The sequence below is a fragment of the Miniopterus schreibersii genome (assembly GCF_964146895.1).
Source record: "Miniopterus schreibersii genome assembly, chromosome: 2".
Taxonomy (NCBI): Eukaryota; Metazoa; Chordata; class Mammalia; order Chiroptera; family Miniopteridae; genus Miniopterus; species Miniopterus schreibersii.
Genome location: NC_138102.1, coordinates 168,344,373 through 168,362,311, shown reverse-complemented (window position 1 = coordinate 168,362,311; position 17,939 = coordinate 168,344,373). Strand labels below are relative to the sequence as shown.

The following is a 17,939-nucleotide window of genomic DNA, read 5'->3' as shown; positions in this document are numbered from 1 at the left end:
TTCTGATCCCCAGTATCCACTGCTTCTGCCAGACAACGCGTCATGATTGAGGGATATGAAAATGCGGTCCTTTCATGTCATGCCCAGCAAGTGCCCTTCCTCGAACAAGTCTGTCAGCAGCTGCGGTAGGTGCTTGGATAGCGCTCGCGGAGCCTGGACGTGCCCGTTTGCCGGGAAGGGTGAGGGTGCTCAGGCTCCCACCCCAGTCCCAGGCAGTGGGAGAAACGTTAGGTCAGGGACCTGGCACCAGGTGCGGTCCCTGGGGCAAAGGCAAAGTCCAGCCTTCCACAGATGGCCAGGGCAGTGAGAGATAAGGGTATACTTTGGACTCCAAGCCAGAGAGCCCCACGAGGACCCCAAGATCCCGGGCCCGCATCCCTCGCGTTGGCTGTCCCGCTCCCCCGCCCGGTTAAAACAGGAAGCGGAGGCGGGGGAGGGGGATAGCCTGTCGCTCACGGCCCTCAGAAAGCGAGGCGGCACCTGCCGCAGATCCCTCGGCCGTTCCCCTGGCCGCCTGCTCGCGCTCGGCCCCGCATTTAGGCCCGGTGGCTCCGCAGCCTCCCGGGGTCTGGCGTCGGGGGCGCCAGGTGGCGCGCGGCTCTAGCCCCACCGCGCCTGCCGGTGGGCGCTGAGCTCAGCTGCAAAGGAAAGCGGGACACGGGGGCCCTGCGAAGCGATGCCTCCTTCCCGGGAGGGCGGAGGCTGCGTCCCGGGCAGGGGCTCCTCAGTCCTCAGGGCCCCGGGGCGTCCTCAGCGCGCGCCGGGTCCGGTGCCCACGGTGAGAGGGCGGCGCCTGCCCGCGTCCCCGCCCCTGTCCTGTCACCTTCCCTCCCGCCCGGCCCTGCGCTGCGCTGCCAGGGTCCTGCGGGCCGCTCGGTCCCAGACCCAGGCCCGGCTGCGGGGCTGGCATCGCTGGGGGAGCTGTCGGCTAGCGGGCGCCCCCGGGCAGGGGCCGGCGGCGCGGCGGGCTGGCGCCGGGACACCTGCGGGCACAGGTGAGCGAACGGGGGCGGGGCGGCGGCGACAGGCGCTGGGAAGCCGGGTGGAAAGAGGGCGAGCGGGAGGCAGAGCCCTTGGAGAGAGAGCTGCTGGGAGGGGACCTGGGAGACAGTGACCTCTTTTCTTCCCTGCTCGCAGATCAGAGAAAAAGTAAGGGGAGGGCCGATTAGAGGCCTCGGGCCCACCTGGAGGGGGACCCGCAGCGGTTTAAGAGGCTTCTTCTATTCAAGCCCTTCCCACTCAGAGGGTGGGTCCTCTACCCAGGTGGAGGGGGAAGGGATGGAGCCCCACGCCTGGCCCCCAGCTCCGTATAGGGGCTTCCACAGAAGCTGGGGAAGACCAAATGTATCCCAAGACCAGAGAGACTCTGCTTCTGCTTGGCTCATCTCTAAGGCCCACGGCTTGATAGCTGTTCCTCCCTCACATCCTTGTCTGTAGCCAGGAGGGCCCAGGTAAGGAGTGGGCAAACTTTTCAGTAAAGGGCCAGATGGTAAATATTTTAGATTTTGAAGACTATGCGATGTCTGTCGAAACTAGCTGGAAAGCAATCATAGACGACCAGTAACAAGTAAATGTGTCTGTGTTCCATTAAAACTTTCATTATGGACACTGAAATGTGAGTTTTATATAGTTTTTCTGTGTAATGAAATAGTATTGTTTTTAAAAAACTTTTTTGAACTATTTAAACATGTAAAAAGCATTCTTAGCTTGCAGGCTGTACAAAAACAGGTGGACAGGTCTGGGCAGTCTCCTGCCCTCTCTCTCCATGACCTACCTGCAGCTTTTCCCCAGGCTGTGCATGGGGAAAGGGGGGCTGTAACTAGGTGCAAGGGGAATGAATCCCCTCACCTGGGAGCATCCAGGAAACTGGGGACTTGTCTATCGCTCTTGCTCTCAGCTCTTCTTAAGACTACAGCCTCATTTGAGGCCAGTGTGGGCACTTATATGCCAAATGTGCACACAAGTGAAGGAGATATAGCTCCAAGGGCTTTCTACCCAGCATGTGGGCCATTCCCCACCCCCACCAAGTCAGAGATGAGGCAGCCACACTCTCCCAACAAGTGACCAAGCCCTTGACCCTCCGCCCCCCTTCCCTCCCCACCCCGACCCCTTGGTCTCAGACCTAGTGCCATCTACTGATCAAGGCTGGCCCTTCCATTCCTTCATTTTCTCTTTGCAGCCTCAGGGGACCCCTTCCTCCTGGACCTTGCAGCTATGAATCTTTGGAGGTGACCTAGGAGAGAAGGGATGCAATCTTCTGGTCCTCCAGATGAGCGTCCCCGCCGAGGACTTGTGGAGTCCCGCATTGAGGCTTATGGGGGCCAGCATCGGGCTTCTTCCCAGAGCACTGCTGGCAATCTCCATGCCCGAAGAGGCCCCATGCTGGTGAGTCCAGGCTGTGCCCCAAAGGTGACCTGGGTGGAGCAGATGGGAGGATGCCCAGGCTTTCAAGTCTCTGCCTTTCATAGATTCATGGGCTGCCCTATCACTATCCCTCACCCTACCTTCTTTCCTGGGTTGGGAGAGATTGAGGAAGGCAGTGCTGAGCCAGGCTCCCAGGACTCTACACCCATCCCAGACAGATGGGGCACTGGAGGCAGAGGGCCAGGAGAAGCCAGAGGCTCCACCGAGGTGCTGTTAGACAGGTCTGAGGCAGGGAGCTAGGGAGCTTAGCCAAGCCCTGGGGATGGCACCTCCCAGACTCCCACCTTCCTTGGGAGGAGGAGCCTGTGGGCTCTGAGTCAAGGCTGGAGGAAGAGCAAAGGTTCCGTGTCCCTCCTCTGAAAGTGGGGAAGGGTGTGGGGGGCTCCCTGAACTCCACCCTGGCTCCACCCTCCTGGCCTGCCTCCAATGCTGACCAAGGAAAGGGGTGTGGAAGCCAGCGGTCTCTCCCTCGGCCTCCGGGCTTCCCTCTACCTTGAGAACTGTTCTGCTTCTGGTGGGGGTATCCCCAGCCTTACTAGAGGAAGATTTGTCAAGAGATGGAGGACAGCTGGGGATTCTCCCGGGCTGAGGGTGGAAAGGGAGAATAGGAAGTCTGTGGGGTAGATCAAGCCACAGGCCGATCAAGGAATGTGACCAGGCCTGTCCAGGAGGAAACTTGTGGCCACAGCCTCAGCCTCTCACACGGAAGGGCAGCTGCTCCCCCCTGGATGGGACAAAGGCTTCATGCCCCTGGGGAGGAGCCGCACATGTGTGTGCCTTCATCCCCACATGTAAGGGAGGCTCTTCGCAAACCAGGGAAGCAGTGGGGGACTCAGACGTAGTGTGCACCATGCATTGTGCGTGCAAGCCTATGGCACAGGGAGCACATACGTGAGTGTGCAGACATGGGGAGGGGGACACACCAGAGCCCAGGCGTGTGCGTACCTGTGCGCTGCTCTGCAGGAGGCCCCTGCTTCTGCCTCTGGGCCCACTTGAAGAGCCAGCTTAGCATGTAACTGCCCAACCCACTTGGCCTCCCTGGCAGCAGCCACTGTGACTCAGGGCAGGAGCGGCTCACGCCAAACTGGTTTAAGGGGAGAAGTGAGTCAGTTCACCTTGCACGGGTGAGGGGTACCATCTGGAGCAAAGCCTGGCCCCACCCCACCCCAGAACTTCTCCTGCTCTTTCCCCAGGATCCTGGTCGCCTACGCCTCCAAAACTATGTCCCATTTGCCAAGGGTTCTGGCCCGGCCCGAGGCCTGTCTCCCTTGAAGTTTCGAGAACCAGAGCCTGAGAAGAGGCATGGAGTATTTTGGGGAGCTGGCCCACCTCACTCCCCCAAGCTCAAAGTAAGGATCCCCTCTCCTCCCATTCCCATGCTCACAACCTGAGCTGTGATGTCCTCCACAGACATCAGAGCTGAGAGCTCGGCAGCTCCTCCTGCCTGGCTCTGTCTGGAGGCCTTCTCGGGGAGACATCCCTAAGCCATGCAGCCTCATAAAAATGTCCACATTATGGGCAAATGTCATAATGCTGCCTGAGACCACTGGTTTCCTAAGTCCTGTTCTGGTCTCCATCGGAAGGTCCCGCTGAAGGGTTCTGTCTCAAGAGACCCCTGGAAGGCACCTTTCTGGTCAGAGAGCCCAGGTCAGACCCCTCCATCCAGGGACCTTTCTGTGGACCAAAGTGCCTCTCCATCCTTGTTCTAGTCACACCCTTGCCCCTGTAGTCACAGCAGGGGTCGATCCCCCAGGCTTCCATGTCCACACACACACACACACACAGCCCCCCCTTGGCCCCTTGGGCTGGGCGCCCAGGCTGTGGCCACGACCAATCCCTTTCTCAATTCTACCAGGAAGTCATCAAGGGCCCTGATCTGGAGAGGAGGCTGTATACATTCAGCATGTTTGGGATGCCCCGCCTGCCCCCTGAGGACCGGCAGCACTGGGAGATAGGAAAGGACAATGACAGCAGCCTGACCATTGAGAAATCCTGGAAGGAGCTGGTGTCTGGGCACAAGGTGGGCCTATAGCACAATGTCTGTCCCCATGGGGTTACAGACACAAATAGACACATCTCACCTTGCCTCTTCCCAAAGGAGAGGCCTGGGATCACATGGGGAAAGCGTTTGGAGACATCGTGCTCTAGGTTCAAATCCTAACTCTCTCTTACTAGTGCTACTCACTGAGCCTCAGTCATCTCATCTGTAAAATGCAGATGACACCTATACACTGGAGGTTTGGTTTGAGGATTAAAAAGTCATCTATGACGTAGACCCAGTAGCATTTAACAAATGGGAGCTGCTATTCTGTTCTTGTCATTGTTCCCCAACTGAACCAGCCCCATTCCCACCCCAGGAGATGAGCCGGGAGCTTTGCCACCAACAGGAAGCACTCTGGGAGCTACTGACCACAGAACTGATCTACATACGAAAGCTCAAGATCATGACCGATGTGAGTCTCCCTCTGTCCCAGCCCTGGCCCCATTCTCAGCCATATACCCATCTCCCTTGCATTTTCCCCAATATTCCCAGACTAGAGGAGCAGGGTTGCTGGGGGAAGGAGGGGCAGGATACCAAGAGATCCCCCTGATTTGAGACCTTTCCCGGATCTTGGGAGAAGGTTGGCAATATTGAAGTTGGGGGGTAGGGATGCGTTGAAGGGCTAGGCTGAGGCCCTGAGAGGGAGCAGTCAGGTACTGAGACCCTCATCTCTCCCTGCATCTAGCTTCTAGCCGCTGGTTTGCTGAACTTGCAGCGAGTAGGACTGCTGACAGAAGTGAGTGGGAGCTCGGGGGGGGGGGGGGGGGGGGGGGGAGCCTGGTACATCCCAAGCTCTGAGCCAGAGGTGGGGGGTGAGGTTGGGGCTGAGGTCACAGAGAGCCCTCTAGGCTGCCCCAGTCTGAATTTCCACTGCCCCATTTTCTAGGACACCACCTGCCCTCCCGACTCCCCTTCTTGCTCGAGACCCCAAGCAGACCACAGGTCCCACTGCCCCGCCCCCCATCCAAGCTTAGCAGTTCTTGCCTGTCCATGACAGTGCTACCTGATGGTGACCTGCCAAGGCATGTTGCTAAGTCATGCTCCTCCTCCAGGTATCAGTTAAGACCCTGTTCGGAGATGTCCCCAGCCTGATTCGAGCCCACCAGAGCTTTTGGAAAGAGGTGCTGGAGCCTACCCTAGCGAAGACTCGAGCTTCGGGCCAGCCCCTGGACCCTGTCAGCCTGCAAGATGGCTTCCTGGAGGTGAGGCATGGCGAAGGGCTGGGTGAGGTGGGACTGGGAAAGCCTGGGGCCCTGTCTGCAGGGCATGTCTATGCAATTGGAATCCTTCCATGATTTGAGGGGGTCCAAGGGTACAGCCCCTACCCCTATCACTTCACCCTCTGCCCTTCACTTGACAAGTGTGTCCTCTGTCCCAGAGGTTCTTTGGTCTTCTGGAGACCATTATGACATGAAAATGCAGCTGTCTCAAGAAAGAGATACACTTAAGCTCTTATCAACTATAAAATCTCACTTCTCAGACAGAGATCCATTGACAAACTGGGAGCAAGAATGGGGCCTAGGTGAGGTATCCCCCCTAGGGGACTGGGGGAGGGGGTAAGAGGCCACAGGGGTACCTGCAGCATGGAGAAGTATGACAAGAGAAAGCAGGAAGGCCCAGGAAGACATGGGCCTTGCAAAGTTGGAATGCAGTAGTGGGGGGGGGGGGATAATCTCCTGGGAGCCTTAGGTGGTCCCCTTCCACAGGACAGGGCTTCTGGGCCAGCCGCAGATCACCACCCCTCTGCCGGGTGAAATGGAATCTGCAGTGTCCTGAGAACGTTCCAGCTGAATTATTGATGGCAGGAGTGAATTCAGAGCAGCAGGGCACAGCAGGGGCTGTGGACAGGAGCTCAGAGAGCAGCAGTAGGTCGACCTCTCAGGTCTTCAGCTCCTCCTTGGAATCCAGAGAGAAGGGTGGGCAGTCATGGGAAGCAGGGATTGACAGGAGTTAGACTAAGGTTCTATGACAGGCGTCTCCACCCCCCACCCCACCCCACCCTGCACCCCATGTTCTTCAGCCAAAGCCTGTACCTCATGGCCTTCTTCCCCTTCCTGCTCCCTGCCCCATCTGTCCCTGTAGTTCAGCCAGCGGTTCCAGCCCTATGTCCAGTACTGCATGAGAGTGAAGCAGACCATGGCTTACGCCCGGGAGCAGCAGGACAATAACCCTCTCTTCCGTGCCTTCGTGCAGGTGGGAGAGGGGCACCAGGAAAGGAGAGGGGTGGACCCTAGGCAGCTGGGTTCCCTCCGCCTCCTGATCTCTAGCCGGGCCCACGACTGAGTTCACCACTAGGGTGGGGCAGGCTGGGGCTTGCAGGCTGCTGACCCCCTGCCCACCTTCCCTGGCAGTGGTGTGAGAAGCACAAGCGCTCAGGGAGGCAGATGCTGGGCGACTTGCTCATCAAGCCCCACCAGCGCGTCACCAAGTACCCACTGCTGCTACAGGCTGTGCTCAAGAGGACCCCTGAGGCACCAGCCCGCGAGGCCCTAAATGCCATGGTAGGCGGCCTGGCAAGGCCAGCACCCTTGGGAGTTGGGGGCTGGTGTGTGGAACTGCCCACACTAAGGACTCTTGAGGGTCTCTTTTCTCGGTGGATGGGACACTCAACAGTCAGTTTGGCACTGACTGGCGGCCTATGTAAGGATGCTGTGGTTGTCATTGATCGGGTGGGACGTACAGGGTGTGGAGCCGAGCTGCTCCTTCCACACCCCACCCTCACCTAGATTACAGCTGTGGAGTCGTTCCTGCGACACATCAATAAGCAGGTCCGCCAGGGTGAAGAGCAGGAGAGCTTGGTGGCTGCAGCCCAGCGCATTGGGCCCTATGAGGTGCTGGAGCCATCCAGCGAGGAGATGGACAAGGTGAGAGAGGGAAGGGGGCTTGGGAAAGAACAAGGTTCCCAGGAAAGTGGGTGAAGTGGAGGCCTGGAGAGGAAGGTGCAGAGGTGCCACAGAGGAGTGTGCCCATCTTTCCTTCCCGGTGGTGAGGGCACCAGGGGTAGAGTTCAAAAGAGTAGAAAGGAGGCGCTGAAACTCTCTCCCCGCAAGCGGAAGACGGTTGTGAAGAACCTCTTTGGCCGGGAGGTAGATGCGAGTCCTACCCAATCCCCTGACCCTCTCCTCTCTGTGTCCCTCAGAACCTGCGTCCTTTCTCCAACCTGGACCTGATGTCCCCCATGCTGGGGGTTGCTCCTGAGCACACCAGGCAGCTGCTGCTGGAGGGACCTGTGAGAGTGAAGGAGGGGCGAGAAGGGAAGGTGAGGGAGCTGTGGGCAGGAGAGAGAAGATGAGAGTTGGATTGAAGAGAAGGGAGAGATGGTGGGAGGTAGGGTAAGAGTCAGATAAGCTGGAAATGGGAGAAAGGGGGGGTGTCTGTGTCTGTGTCTGTGTCTGTGTGTCTGTATTTGTGTGTCTGCCTGTGTGTGTCTGTGTGTGACTGTGTCACTTCTGTGTGAGTACTGGGAAGAGGACATTGTTCTGGCTACAGCTCTGGTTGTTTGTATGTCCCTGAGTCAGCCCCTTTCCCTGCCTATAAAGTGAGAGAAGGGACCAAGCTGACATCCCCTCCAGCTGTAGCATTCCACAGTTGTGAACTTGTCCCTGTGTGCGTGCACACTCATGCCTGAGCCCCGATCCCTGGCCCGCCCTCCCCCTGCTCCAGCTGACTCTGCCTCTCTCCTACACACTCCCAGCTGGACGTGTACCTGTTCCTCTTCACTGACGTGCTCCTGGTGACCAAGCCCCAACGCAAGGCAGACAAAGCCAAGGTTATCCGCCCCCCCTTCATGCTGGAGAAGCTTGTGTGCCAACCACTCCAAGACCCCAGTATGTCTCTCCCGTGGGCAGCTTGTCCTTTCCTCCTGGCAAGGGGAGAGAGGAGCTGGGCTGGGCTTCTGGACGGTTAGCCCTTGACGCAGACCTTCTGCACCCAGACAGCTTCCTGGCGATCCACCTCACTGACTTCCAGTGCGTCTCCAGCGCCCTCATTGTGCACTGTCCCAGTGCTGCAGAACGTGCCCAGTGGCTGGAGAAGATGCAGCAGGCCCAGGTAGGTGAAAGCCAGGCCAGGGGAGGGATGGCTGTGGCCCCCGGAGCTCAGAACTGGAGCACCGAGGGGAGGAGTAGGAGAAAGAGGCTGGAGTGGGTGGGGAGTCAAACTGTCCCCAGGAGGAAGACCCATCTGTAAGAGGGAGGAAGAGGTCCTTGAGCCAGCTGCTCTGCCAGTCCTTGGTAGAGCCCAAGACGGTGTCCCCTAAAGGGTTCTACACCCTGAAACAATTCACTTCTGAACTTTTCCTCCGGCAACAGACATTAACGGGGCCCTTGCTGGCTGAAGGCACCAGCTAGGTGCTAGGGAATCAGAAAGGAGTAAAACGCCATTTCTGCCCTCAAAGAATGTGCACCGCAGCCCAGCCAGACAAGTTAGTGTGCGAACGTGGAAACAGACGTACGTAATGGAACTTGGCCCAGGAGGGAATCATTTGTTCCGCCTGGTGGGTTGGTTAGGAAAGGGACAGTCCAGAGGGAGGGTGCGCTAAGCAGTCTTCGCAGAGGAGCGCTTGCCTGAGCTCTGTTGGAGGAGTATCTAGGAGTATTTCAGGGAAACGGGTGGGAAGGAAAGGTATTTCAGATGCGGACACGGAATGTGCAAAGGTCGGAGATATGAAGCAGCTGTGTGTGTTGAGACGCACCGGCCCAGCGGTTCGCGTCACGAGGACATAAAGCGCAGGGCAGGCAGAGTGCAGAGAGGCTGGGAGGCAGGTACCGCCAGCATGCCCATCTGATGCCACGTAAGGAAGCTGAACTTTGTCCCTCAGATGACAGGGAACCAGTGAAGGTGTTAAAAGTGATGTGGGCGGGTTTATGTGATTAAAGCTAGAGGACTTCAGAAGAGAGAGCCAAATGGAGCCTTATTGGCACCACAATCTGGGTGACTTAAAGTAACAGAAACTGGTTCTTTCCTAGTTCTGGAGTCCAGAAGTTGGAAATCAAGGCATCCGCAGGGCCTCACTTTCTCTCTAAGGTTCTAGGGAAAAATCCTTCCTTGGCTCTTCCAGCTTCTAGCTGTTCCTTGGCTTCTCCACTCTCTGCCTCTGTCCACATTTCCCTCTCCCCTCTCTCCTAAAGACACCAACCATTACATTTAGAGCCCACCCTAAATCCAGGATGATCGCATCTGGAGATCCTTAACTTAGGATCTTTGCACCGTCTTTCTAAATAAGGTCACATTTCTACATCCTGGGAGTCAGGACCTAGACAAATCTCTCTGGGGCCACTGTTCAACCCACTGCAGGAGCAGAATGACCCAAGCAGTGTGGGCAGTCCAGCTGGACTTTTAAGGATGGGGAATACCCTGAGCAGAAGAATCAAGAGAACACTTGGGCTGGATTTGTTTGGGGACAGTTACCTTGTCTGTCTGAGTCTGGAGCGAAGGGTTGACGTGAGCTGGTGATTGAGAGGCAGGGCTCTACAGGATTCCAAGAGCTACAGACGAGTGTGGACTGGATGAGACTGAACTGAATTGGGTTGACTAGAGAAAGCCACCATCGATTCTTGAGCCAGGAATGCCATAGTGAAATCAGTGTGTTTTGTCTTTGTCTTGAATTGTAAGGTGGGCTGAGGGAGGGGGAGATTGGTGGCAGGAGATTTACTCTGCTAGTTTGGGTGTGAAACATTGAGGTTTAGTGCCATGGCCTTGGGGACATGTTGTGGAAGGAAGGAAGGAAGGAAGGAAGGAAGGAAGGAAGGAAGGAAGGGAGGGAGGGAGGGAGGGAGGGAGGGAGGGAGGGAGGGAGGGAGGGAGGGAGGGAGGGAGGGAGGAAGGAGGAAGGAAAAGGTGGAGGGGAAGAAGACAGGAGCAAATGAAGAAGAGACAGTTGAGCCTTCAGGAGACTGGTTAAAAGCCTGTACTGAGTGCATGAAAGTCTAGGCTGAAACACCAGTTCTACCTCTTACTAGCTGGATGATCTTGGGTGAGTTATGTGGCCTCCCTGAGCTTCCATTTCTTCGCCTGCAAGTAGATATAAATAATAACAGGGAAGATTCAAAGATCATTCGGATTAAGCACACGCATGGTGCCAGCCCCAGGTCAGAGCTCTGTAGCCCTTCTACAGAGACAGGAGCGTTGGCTCCCCAGGTTTCCAAGGTTTCCGTTCGAAAGACTGCTTTGGCAGTGGTGCTCCTGACAGGAATGATTCCTTAGAAAGGGAAACCTGTTTGTTTAGTTGTTGTTTCCTGGGAGATGCTATTTCCTAGGGTAGCATATTCAGTTTAAAAACAGAGTACTTTGGAAATGCATCAGTGGGAGACAGCCAAGGGGAGATCATCTTGGAGGCTTGTGAAAATATGGAAACACAGACCTGAGTTCAGGTGAGAAATGAGCATGAACTATGAAAGTTGCTAAGAGAGTAAATCTTAAAAGTTCTTCTCACAAGAAAAAAATTTTGTAATAATGTATGATGATAGATGTTAACTTGACTTATTTATAACATTTTGTTATATATATATATATATATATATATATATATATTTTGTACACCTGAAACTAATATCCTGTTATATGTCAATTATACCTCAGTTTTAAAACAGGAGTATTTTGAACAAGGAAAGAAATCTTATCATAGACTATTTCTAAAGAATGCAACTTAATTATTTTTAAGGTGTTTAAACCAAATTAGTGTTCCTCACAGGCCTTGCTGTAATGAATAGATAGTAATCATTTGTCATTAGCCCTTAGGCAGTTAGGGCTTCTGAAACTTTCGAGAATATGTGAAGAGTCCATTCTTTAAATAATTTTAAGCATTCTTTCTGCAATTTTATCTAGGATATTGTATCATAATGTGGAGAGTTTATTTGAGAAAAGGAAAGCCAGAGCTTAGTCTCTGTTTAAACACTGTATTAAAAATTCTGAATAAGCAGAGTAAAAAATAAATTTGTTTTTTGCCATTTAAAAAAAGAAGAAGAATGAATTAAGGAAGAAAGGCGGAACCTCAAGATATTGTGTCCTCCAGCCCTGGGGGCTGCCACTTCCTGAAATACCTAACAGGATGGTGACAGTCCCCAGGAAGGCAGAGGTAGGGCACAGGGCTGGGTATGGGGGTGGTTTTGGTAGTGAGACTGGTCTCCATCTGCCCTGCTTCAGACTCGCTCATAGTCCCCTCTCTCTATGTGACAGGGGCCTTCTCTCTACACCACTCTCCCCAGCACAAACACAGTGTCCACAAGGCCGGACTGACTGACAGCTGACACCACTCCAGTGGTCAGCTGAGTTGTACTGAAGGCTGGGTAGGAGTGGAGCAGAGGGCAAAACTGGAAACAAGCCCCAGCCTCTCCAGGACAGCAGGTGGGGGGCCCTTGCCTGCAGGCAGCCTCTCTTCTTTATCACCCCCACCATCAGAACTTTCTCCTTTCCCTTTGGTTCTTAGTCCCAGGACAATACCCCCACTCCATCTCCTTTTAGAACCCCCAGGGGACCACAAAAAATTGCTGGTATTTTATTATGCAAAATAATTTACCCCTTTGAAGTCTCACTCCTGGCTAATAGAGGAAAGGAGGTCACTTCTGATGCCTAAAGTTCCTGGCCTCCCTTTGTAGAACAAAGAACCAAAGCTTTGAAATTTGTCCGGCTGTTATCTCACACCAACTTCTTAGAGAATCCCACTGTCTGTCACCATCAGTCACTGTAGACTGCAGAGGGCAGCAGAGTATCTACTGCAGCCCCCGGGGATCAGACGTTTTCTCCCCCTACAGAAAAGTAGGTGGAGATTTATTCCTAGTAGGTCTACCCACGGTGGCTTAAGTGTTTAGAGAAAATGAGCTTCTCAAGGGAAGAGAGACTGAACCTTGGGAAATGCCCATATTTAGGGGATGAGAAGAGGAAAAGACACCAGTGACAGGAACAGAAAGAGACGAAGGCCAAGAAATGAGCGGAGGGGAGGAGCCAGCCTCTGAGGCGGAGCCCAGCTCCGGTTATCAGTGTTCTCGCAGGAGGCACTTCGTTTCTCTAGGCCCTGTCCCGTTGGGGAACTGCAGTGACAATGGGAACTGCCCTGCAGGATAGACAAGAGAATTGTTTGTAAACCTAATGGGCGCTCCATACATGCGTGTTACTGTCATCATGAGACGTTGTCCATGGTCCCCAGGGGCTCCATGCTGACTGAGGAACTGCCTCGGCATCTGGGGGACTTAGGAAGGAGAGGGGGTGAATCTGGGAGCCGCCCCAGGGCAGCCGGACAGGAGGCATTTCCTCTCCAGGCTTCAGTTCCGCACCCGGGCAAAGAAGAGTGGTGGTAAGGGAGCCCTCCCCTCCTTTTCCTGGCTTTGTGGGGGTGTCACATTCTGGCTCAAGCACCAATTTCCTCTTCCTTTCCCACCCTGCCCCCAAAATGTCTCTCCTCTTATCTACCCTGGTAAAACCCTCCCTGGGTTGCTGGAGAGGCTTTGGGGTGTTTGGGTACCCTCCAAACAACCCCAGGCCCTGGTGCCTGGGGCCCCTGCTTATTCCTGTGGCAGGGCCAGGGGCAAGGTTAGTGGAGATGCTGGTATTGGATGTTCCTTACAGACACGCCACCCCCCTTTCCAGTTTTCTTCCACATACCATCCCTATCCTGGATATCCCAAAGGGCCCAGCATCTCAGCAGAACAAGCCAGCTGCCCTGGCCCCTTCCACACTCCACACAGCTGGGAGATTCCGTCTGGGGACAGAGAGAGGTCCCAGGCCCTGGTTGATGTGCTGGTTTCCAGTCCCCCGGCACCATCATCACTTGCTCTGGGCAACAGACCAAGTCTTACGAGCCTGCTAAGAATCCTTGTAATGCTTTCTCACTCAGGAGACTGAGTGACTGAGAGCCAGGGTCAGAATTGGAAACAGAAGCTCATGTCGTTGATGTCATTTTCCTATCCCTGTTCTCCATTTCTCCAACGTGCCTCTTGTACTGCCCCCGATACTCAGTTTCTGAGAAACTTTAGGAAGGTCCAGGTGCCCAAGAGTTGCTGGTTCTTATACCTGAAGGGGGGAGATAGTCAAAATGCTTAATAACCAGTATGGCATGGGCATCAACCATCAGAGTGGAGCATTGGGAAGGGGGGGTGGGTCTTAGAGGTCCCCGGCTGTGCCGGATGTTATCCCTCCTACTGCTGGATCTTGGGGGGCAGGGTAGTCCTGGGGAAGGGAGGCAGGAAGCAGACAGCAGCCCTTTGCTTACCAGCATGGAAGTACTTCAATCTTTTAACAGCGATGGGGCCATCAGTGAGTACCAACGTCAGCGCTGCTCGAAGCAGCCACGCCCTATTGCCAAGCAGCCCCCCCCTTCAGCCTCTCCAAGGTTCTGCTGCCTCCCCTCCTCCCCCCGCACGTGTTACCCTTTAATAACTGTGCCCTTAAAGGCTGCCCTTGAAAACAGTGCAATTACTGCTCTAGGACTCACAGGGAAAGGCCCAGACCTAGTTCTGTTTCTCTCTACCGTGTGACCTTGAACAAGTCCCTTCATCTCTCGAAGTCTTGTTTTCTCATCTGTAAAATGGACTAATAACCCATGCTTTCCACCTTGCAGGGTGATGGTGTGTCTCAAACGACTGTGTGCATATGGAGGTGCTCTGTAAACCATTTCTTCCATGTCAGTTTTATTCTGATGACTCGTGTATGAAAATGTTGAGACAGGAAGACAGAAAATATAATGTATCCTCTCTCCAAACCTCTTGAGACAGTCTTGCGTTCATCTCTGAAGGACAACAGAGTCCTCAGCACAGGATAAAGACTGCCTCTACCCACCCTGGTGGCAGGAGGAAGAGTAACCTGAGGACCCAGGACTTTTACCACCATCACCACTAATCAGGGAGGGCTTCCTGAAAGAGGAGACAGACCAGATAGAGGGCTTGCCAAGGGGGCATGAGAAGCAGGAAGAACTGTACATGGAGGAAAGGGGGCCTTCTGCTCAGCCCACCCTCCCCCAGGACCAGCTTGAGAGTTCAAATCATGGTTCTATTCCACTTTCTTACTGCATGATCTTGGCAGTTACCAACCTCAGTCTCCATTTCTCAGTATCAAATTAGGAATAAGAAACAATATCTGCCTCATTGGGTTGTTGTGAAGATTAAAGGAAATAATGTATGTAAAGCACTTAGCCCAGTGCCTGGCATACAACAAATGCTCAATAATTGAGGATCTTTTTTTTTTTTTTTTTCAGATTTTTAAATCTTTTTTAAAAATTAATTTTAGAGAGAGAGGAAGGGAGGGAAACATCGATTTATTGTTCCACTTATTTATGCATTCATTAGTTGATTCTTATATGTGCCCTGATGGGGGATCGAACCTATAACCTTGGCATATCAAGACAACACTCTAACCAACAATAATAGAGGATCTTAATGAAATTATCCCCACCCCAGGTCACCCTGCAAAAGCTGAAGGCAGAGGAATATGTCCAACAGAAGAGGGAGCTCCTGGCCCTCTACAGAGACCGGGACCAGGAGTCTCTGGGCACCAGGCCCTCCACGCCTTCCCCAGAGGGCTCTCAGAGCAGCGTGGAGGGGAGGTAAGGCCCATAGGGACCACAGGCTTTCCCACAGTAAGGAGGCTCAGGTAAGGAGTGAGAGACGAGGAACCACAAGGCTGAAAAATTACATGACAGCGCTCAGAGGGATTAGGAAGAGAATGAGAACCCAGGCTACAGGCTGGAGAACAGGTTGGCACCAGCTGTAAGAAGGGCCTCCTGGGACAGACAGCCTAGGAGGTTAGCCAGCCTAGGGTTGGCGCAGGCTGAACGAAACAGACACAAGGAGCATGAACTCCCTGAGAGGAGCAGGCTCCCAGGGCTAGGAATGGAGAGTGAAGACTGGTAGGGATTTGCATAATGTTGGAGTTGCAAGGACCAGCTTAGTCCAAATTCCCATGCATGAGAGGTTCATCCTGAAAAACACAGCCATTCAGCAGCATATTTAAGGAGAGAAAAAAAGATCCATCATAGGGCTAACCTCAGGGGATCTCAGGAACCCTGGAGAAAATTCCTGAGCACTTACTTGATATAAGGACCTGGACCAAGTGTTGTGACTAAAATGTCCTAGAGGAGCTTACAGTCCAACTAGAGATGATAAAAACAGCACAGTGTAAAGGCGATACCAATTAAGTTTGGAGGAGGGACCATTTCTGAGTGGAGTGATCAAGGGATACTTCCTGGACTTGAACTTGACCCCATAGCATCTGACTCTAACCATTCATTAATTTGTAGGACTTCTGAGTTCGGCACTGTCATCCCCCATCTGGTGGTGACAGAAGACACAGATGAAGACACTCCCTCGGTACCAGATGACACCTCAGACTCTGGCTACAGCACTCTGATCCCAGTCTCCCCCAAGAGGCCCCACTCCCCACTGAGCCATCTACACCCGTGGGCTCTTCGGCGGCACCCCGGCCTCACCGTCTCCGCCCTGGACCTTCGGGATGTTACTTTGCGCCCCCAGCCTCCTGACCCCCAAGCTCCCCAACGCCGAAGCACCCCTGAACTGCCAGGGGAAGCTATCCGAAGAGGAGGCAGTCTTCCCAGGGGAGAGCGACCAACCTGGTCTGAAGAAGAAGATGGAACCTCTGGGGGAGGGAACCTGGTAGTGGAAACCTTGCATAGGGCACAGCTTCGGGGGCAGCTGCCACACTCCCCGGCCCACGCTGACTCTGCTGGGGAAAGCCCCTGGGCATCCTCGGAGGAGGAGGAAGAGGAGCAGCCCCTCTCCCTTGGCCCCCTCAGTGCTGCGGACATGCTCAGAGAGATCCGGGAGGATCTGGCCAGCCAAAGGATTGAGGGCATCCCTGAGCCTGGGGACGGCAGGCCTCAGAAGCTGACTCGGGTCCAACTGCAGAGGATGCGCGTGCCCCACATCGTACGGCTGGACACCCCCCTGTCCACATCGTAAGTGCTGAGGGGGCAGAGGGGAAGGCCAGGGCGGAGTGGGAGGGGGTGTCAGAGTAGGAGGCTGGTGGGGAGGGGGACAGTGTAAAAGGGCAGTGCCAGCGCAGGGGCCGTGTCTGCCTTTACCTAACCCCACCTCCTTTCCTTTCAGAGAGGCGTGAGGAACGCTCAGGCCTCTGGCATTGCTACCTGAGGAAATCTCTCCCCAAGAGTGCTGGTCACCACCCCCAGCCCAGGACTCCACCTCGTGGTCCACGCTGCCCATGAAGAAGCCTGGCCCAGGATTCCCTGTGCTTCCTGCTCTAAGAACTTGGGATTGAGAGCTGTACAGTGTGTACCATAGACACCCGAGCCCCACATAAAGTTGCGCATAAAAATGCCTGCCCGGTCAGCGCTCGATGAGGGTGGGAAGAACCCGAGCGGGGTGACAGTGAGCACAAGCTACTCTTCTGGCAGTTGGCATGATGGTGGTGGGGTATGTGGCCCAAGCTCAGGACTTCTCACCATCCCACCCATCAGGATCCAGGTCTCTGTCCCAGGCTGCCACCCCCACTCACAAAGACCACTCCCTCCAAGAACAGAGCTTTAATTCTCCAGTTTTAGTGTATTTACAAAAGTCCACAGCTCTAGCTGGAGGCCCCATTGTTGTGTGCTTGTCCCTGCCTGGGGACAGTTCAGCTTACTCTGTGCTTGCCCAGGCAGGGAACAAAGGGGTGCCAAGTTTCTATTAGTATAACATGATTGATACAAAGACTGCTTATGTGCTGTGAAAAAGGCTCAGCCCAAAATAGGCAACGAGACGCGGCGCCCCTCATCCCCACAACCACCCGCTGGGGCTCCAGGCGCACTCAGCCCCTCACCCACACACACATCTATCTGTCTACATTCCCCTCCCCCCTGCCGTCTCTCTCTCTCTCACACACACACACACACACACACACACACACACACACACACACACACAGAGCTGACCCTCCGGCAGTGCTCAAACAGCTGAGAAAGCTATGTACACTGAGAGAGTAGCACCAAGTAAGTGGCTGCCAGCTCATGCCTGCCCCTCCAAGACCCTTCCTCTCCAGAAAAAAGGGAGGTCCCGAGGGCATCTCGCAAGGCCCTCCACAGGCCCGGGGGCAGGAAACATCTGTCCTCAGGGCAGGCCCCCCCCAGGAGGCGTGGCCTCACCGGGGAAGGTGGGGCTGCGGCGAGAGGGGAGCGGGGCCGCACAGGGCCGCCTCGATGTCCTCCAGGCAGCCGCGCAGGTCCATGTCCTGGAGCACGCGGCGCAGCGGCTCGAGCGTGGCGTCCCGCCGGGGCGTGCGCTGCCGCCAGGCGGCCAGCATGCTGTAGTGCGCCTCGCGCAGGCAGCGGCCGTTCTGCAGCTCCAGCCGTTCGATCTCGTGCTCGCTCAGCCCCAGGCGCCGCATGAACTCCTTCCAGCGCGAGGGCGGCACGCAGTCCACCACCGCATACAGCAGCGCTGGGTCCGCTGCAGGGAGGCGGGGCGGGTGGTGAGCCTGGCGCTGGCGCTGGCGCTGCAGCTCCCAGGCCCGCCCTGGCCCGGTCCCTGCTCGT

General features: G+C 55.2%; 2 protein-coding genes across 7 annotated transcripts in view; one reads left to right on the top strand and one right to left on the bottom strand.

Moving 5' to 3' along the window:
• Positions 1-843: 843 nt before the first annotated feature.
• On the top strand, positions 844-16,844 carry PLEKHG6 (pleckstrin homology and RhoGEF domain containing G6). The gene is made up of 16 exons (XM_081127509.1): positions 844-995; positions 2,180-2,385; positions 3,618-3,773; positions 4,280-4,444; positions 4,782-4,877; positions 5,151-5,201; positions 5,518-5,667; positions 6,548-6,658; positions 6,817-6,966; positions 7,192-7,329; positions 7,605-7,724; positions 8,160-8,292; positions 8,400-8,515; positions 14,854-14,999; positions 15,693-16,367; positions 16,519-16,844. Exons 2-16 carry the CDS (start codon positions 2,248-2,250, stop codon positions 16,526-16,528), a joined length of 2,355 nt encoding a protein of 784 aa, XP_080983635.1. The 5' UTR covers positions 844-995; positions 2,180-2,247; the 3' UTR covers positions 16,529-16,844.
• A 93-nt stretch (positions 16,845-16,937) lies between these two features.
• The window catches only part of LOC308552289 (vesicle-associated membrane protein 1), a 106,983-nt gene continuing 105,981 nt past the window's right edge, over positions 16,938-17,939 (bottom strand). For all 6 annotated transcript variants that reach the window (XM_081127485.1, XM_081127495.1, XM_081127502.1 and 3 more), the window contains one exon: positions 16,938-17,853. In XM_081127485.1, coding sequence (XP_080983611.1) covers positions 17,546-17,853 — 308 coding nt within the window. In that variant the 3' untranslated portion in view covers positions 16,938-17,545. The remainder of the gene's footprint in view (positions 17,854-17,939) is intronic.

Bases quoted from the DNA above. Each gene is read 5' to 3' on its own strand.
- PLEKHG6 (XM_081127509.1), top strand. From the start codon at position 2,248: ATGCAATCTTCTGGTCCTCCAGATGAGCGTCCCCGCCGAGGACTTGTG. The intron at 4,878-5,150 runs GTGAGTCTCCCT...CCCTGCATCTAG, and splicing joins AGCTCAAGATCATGACCGAT to CTTCTAGCCGCTGGTTTGCT. The intron at 5,202-5,517 runs GTGAGTGGGAGC...CTCCTCCTCCAG, and splicing joins GAGTAGGACTGCTGACAGAA to GTATCAGTTAAGACCCTGTT.